At 36.8% G+C, this 4,425-nt stretch overlaps 1 protein-coding gene and 1 pseudogene across 1 annotated transcript in view; both read left to right on the top strand.

Annotated features, from left to right (window-relative positions):
• Positions 1 to 4,425, top strand: part of ARIH1 (ariadne RBR E3 ubiquitin protein ligase 1) — a 118,384-nt gene that overhangs the window by 8,364 nt on the left and 105,595 nt on the right. The window contains exon 2 of the mRNA XM_014530397.1: positions 329 to 364. Within this exon, the coding sequence (XP_014385883.1) occupies positions 329 to 364 (36 nt within the window). The remainder of the gene's footprint in view (positions 1 to 328; positions 365 to 4,425) is intronic.
• LOC102260878 overlaps positions 3,557 to 4,425 on the top strand; it is a 1,374-nt pseudogene continuing 505 nt past the window's right edge.

Raw genomic sequence — 4,425 nt, 5'->3', positions numbered from 1 at the left:
AAATAAAGTGCCAGGAGCTATATGCAAATAATAGTTTATAAAAGAGTCACCATGTGTTCAGAGGCCTTAAAAAGCTTGTCCTCTAGGAATTTAAACACTTTTTTTCTTGCCATCTTCTTATACTATTACTGTGGTGTTCTCTAGAAGTCATAAAAAAGTTTATTAATTCCATAAAAAAATCTTGTCTATCTCCCTTTGGTTTACAGCAAGCATGTCAAACTCGCGGCTGGGTAAAGAAACTAAGGCAGCAAGCTTTTACTAGGTGCACCGGTTAATAATGCGGATTTTGTAATAAAAGAAAACATGATAATTTCAAGAGAAACATGTGGTAATCTGAAGGAGCAAGGTCTGGTGAATACAGTGGGTGGGTTAATACTTCCCAGGCAAGATCTTTTAACGTGTCTTCAACTGGTTTTGAACTTTGCCGTGTCTTCTGGCCCATTCTGGTCCTTTTACCATCAAAGTGTGATTCAAATTGATTATTTGTTGTCGGTAGTGATCAGTATTAACAGTTTCACCTAGTTTTAGAAGCTCATAATACACCACACCTTCCTGATCCCACCAAACGCAGAGCATTGTTTTCTTTCCGAAGCGATTTGACCTTGCAGTTGATGTTGATGGTTGACCTGGATCAACCCATGATTTTGTGTATTTGGGATTCTCAAAATAAATACACTTTTCATCGCCAGTCACAATTCGATGCAAAAAAGACTTTCGTGCCGTTGAAGCAACATTTTACTGATGACTTTTCGGTTTTCCATTTTGTCTTTCATTCAGTTGATGTGGCACCCATTTTTCCTTCCTTTAAAATCTTTCCCACTGCTTGTAAACAATCGGAAAGTGTTTGCTGAGCAACATTTAATCTTTCTGCAAGTTGTTTTTGAGTTTGACATGCATCTTCATCCAATAATGCTTGTAACTGTTGGTCTTCAAACTTTTTCGTTTGACCTGGATGTTCTTTGTCTTTCACATCGAAATCATCACTTTTAAAGTGTTTAAACCAGCGTTCAAGTATCTTGAGGTGGAGCATGTTCACCATAAGCTTCCCAAAGTAGTATACGATAACCTTCAGCAGCACTTTTCTTCAAAATAATGAATTAAAACTTCCCGCAAATGCTTTTTTTGGGGCACAAAATTCAACATTTTTAAGCGTAAAGATATCTATGATGTTAAGACCTTCAGAAAATTTGACATATGAAGTTTTGAAGCTTATCAATACAAAAAAATAGCATATATATCAAATCGCATATATATCAACATATGTGTAACTCCATCTATTGAAAAAAAACTGCATAATTAACCGGTACACATAGTACTAGGCAGGGACAAACTGAATTTCTTCTATGTCAGAGATTGTTTCAGTGTGCTGCATGCTATGGATGAAGAAGACTCATCTGTCACCCCTCACACCTATCATATCTAGAGACATTTAGGTATTGAGATGGCTATATTACAATCTCATGTAGGCTACACCAAACTTCGTATGAAGTGCTCTGCAAACATAAGGGAGTCTTGGAAAGGTAGAGGAGAGGGACCTGGAAAAAGATATGGTAATATCTGAGCAGGATCTGAATAGGAGTACATAAGGTAGTTAGGAAGAGAAAAGTTTATCACCAGAAGGACCAGCTTGAGCAAAAGTTGGAAAACATAAAGGTGTATTATATATTAAGGAATTAGAAGTAGTGCAATGGGGGTGGTAGAAAAAATCAGGCACAACAGCAGATGAAATTGAAAAAATTAGCTGACATCAAGATGGGGAAGCCATGAATGCCCTATTAAGGAATCAGACTAGACTTATAATGGGGTGGGGGGGGTGGGGCAATTAAGTCTTTTTTTTTAGCAGGAAAATGACTGCTGTATTTGTATTTGGTAGTATGGCTGGAAGCCTAGAGGTAAGAATAAAATAAAAAAAGGCTGTAAATTAGGATTAGTTAGTAAAAAGGTTAGCAATAATAAAAAACAAATTTTAGAGGTAACTTAATCGGGGCTAACTTGACTATGGGAAATGCAGAGGGGGATGATTTTTTTAAAATATATTTTTATTTACTTCAGAGAGGAAGGGAGAGATAGAAACATCAGTGATGGGAGAGAATCATTGATCGGCTGCCTCCTGCACGCCCCCCTACTGGAGATTGAGCCTGCAACCTAGGCATGTGCCCTTGACCAGAATCCAACCCGGGACCCTTTAGCCCAGCAGTTGCCAATCAGTGGTCCATGAGGTCTGAAAGGTTGGCAACCCCTGCTTTAGCCCACAGGCAAACAAACAACTCTATCCACTGAGCCAAACTAGCTAGGGCAGGGGGTATGATTTTTAAATTCCAAGAATGGTTAACTGGTAAGTAAATCAAAGGTAGAGGAGCCTTGAGAGAAGGGAGTAAATTTGAGTTTCAAATGGGTTTCAGAGAAATGCCTGTCCAAAATGTCTCAAAATTCAATGTGTCCACATTAGAGGTTTGTCCTTATAAGTACTTACTAAGAATCAGAAACTACTTCTTAGTTCCTAGGATACTTAATCCCTAAAAAAAAAAAAAAGTAGAGTTGTAATGTTGTAATTAAGAGAAAGAATAGATTATCAAGTAATTGGAGTCAGTTAATATGTGACTTATAAGTATTAGAGTTTCAAAGGAGATAGCAAAGCAAGCCTGGGGAGAAGTGACTGGGATTATAGCTATTCTTAGCATTGTCTAACAATAGTGATGTTAAAAATAATTAAGTCACTCCTATATAATAGTTTTCAAAGTATGGTCTGTGAAAGAAAAACTATTTTATGGTAATATTAAGAAGTTATTTGTCTTTTTAAATGTGCTCACATTTGTACCAGTGGTACAGAAGCAATGGTTAGGTAGAACCACAGGATACTATACTAGTATTCATTGTATTGTATTATTCACTGCCACACAGTAAAAAGTACTAGTTTCACTATTGTCCTTGATGAAGCAGTAAAAATTATTAGTTTTATATCCTATCCCTTAAGTACACATCTTAGTAGCTTATGTGGCAAAATTGGAGATATGACTGACAAACTTTATTTAGACAAATGGCAAATAAACATATGGTTAATGTTTCTTCAAGTGAATGAAATACACCTGTCATTTCATGCAAAATTGCTCAGTATTTGAAGTTTTAAAGTGAAAATTAGAATTTTGGAAAACTTTTATCTGCACTGTGAGACTGTCAGCTTCCTAGCCCTTAAAAACTTCTGATGAGCCCTAACTTGTTTGGCTCAGTGGATAGAGCGTCGGCCTGTGGACTGAAGGATCTCTGGTTCGATTCTGGTCAAGGGCACATGCCCAGGTTGTGGGCTTGATCCCCCAGTAGGCGGCAATGCAGGAGGCAGTCAATCAATGATTCTCATAATTGATGTTTCTATCTCTCCCTCTCCCTCTCTGAAATCAATAAAAATATATATTTTTAAAAACTTATAATGAGACATTATATAATAAACTATCAACATTTAGAAGATCTGCATGACATAATGAACCAATATTTTCCAAATGACCAACTTTCCAATAACCAGTTGTGATATTTCACAATTATGTATTATTGGTAAGTGATCCATTCAAAATACAGAATGAGCCATTGGATTTTAATGTAACAAGAGTATGAAGTGTTATCAGTGCTTGTGACTGCCAACACCTCCTTGCCTCTCCTCTCCTGGCCAAAGCCCAGGGGACTAGGGTGAGAAGGCTGGACCATGTTCCAGTGCAAGCTGACAGCCTTCAACTACCACAACTCTGCAGGCTTCAAATGCAAACATGAAACAATTTAGAAACTTTATTGCTTGGCTTGAAGACCAGAAAAATCAGACACTAGAAGATTGAAGACAAGTAATTTAAGAAACATCCACAGCAGTGATTGGTCCAAGTTCTTTGAAAAGTATCTCAGAGATGGTAACTGTCCTTTCAAGATTCAAGATCCACAAGAAGCAATTGACTGGCTTCTTATTCCTGGGTTAGCTGTTAGACTTGAATACAGAATAATGCTGAAAAATAAAAGGACTTCGGACCTTATTATATAAAAAATGCTATCACTGCAGCTAAAAATGCAGAGCCATTGGTCAATTTGGATATAAATAATCTTGATTTTAAGGCTGGTGTAATGGCTTTTTCTAACCTTCAGATTCAGCTTGATGATGATTACCTGGTAATACTTAAGGCAATTTGAATTTTGGTCCTGGAGCGCCTGACAACAGGATGCAGTTGCTAAAGCAACTCAAACAAGAGCAAATCAAACAAAACTAAAGCCTGTTGCTTTAGACAAGCATGTTCTTGGTTTTGACATAGGAGATTCAGTCCTTTTTTTTTTTCTTTGTCTATATATTTTTTTCCTCTTTTGTGTTTATGATAGTGATAATTTTTTAAAATTTTATTGTTTAAGTATTACAAATAGTAGTACATATGCTCCTTTCCCCCCCCTTTACCCTTC

The sequence above is a fragment of the Myotis brandtii genome, unplaced genomic scaffold (assembly GCF_000412655.1).
Source record: "Myotis brandtii unplaced genomic scaffold, ASM41265v1 scaffold74, whole genome shotgun sequence".
In the NCBI taxonomy this organism is placed as follows: Eukaryota; Metazoa; Chordata; class Mammalia; order Chiroptera; family Vespertilionidae; genus Myotis; species Myotis brandtii.
The sequence above is the reverse complement of the archived record's forward strand: the minus strand, read 5'-3'. Positions and strand labels throughout refer to the sequence as shown.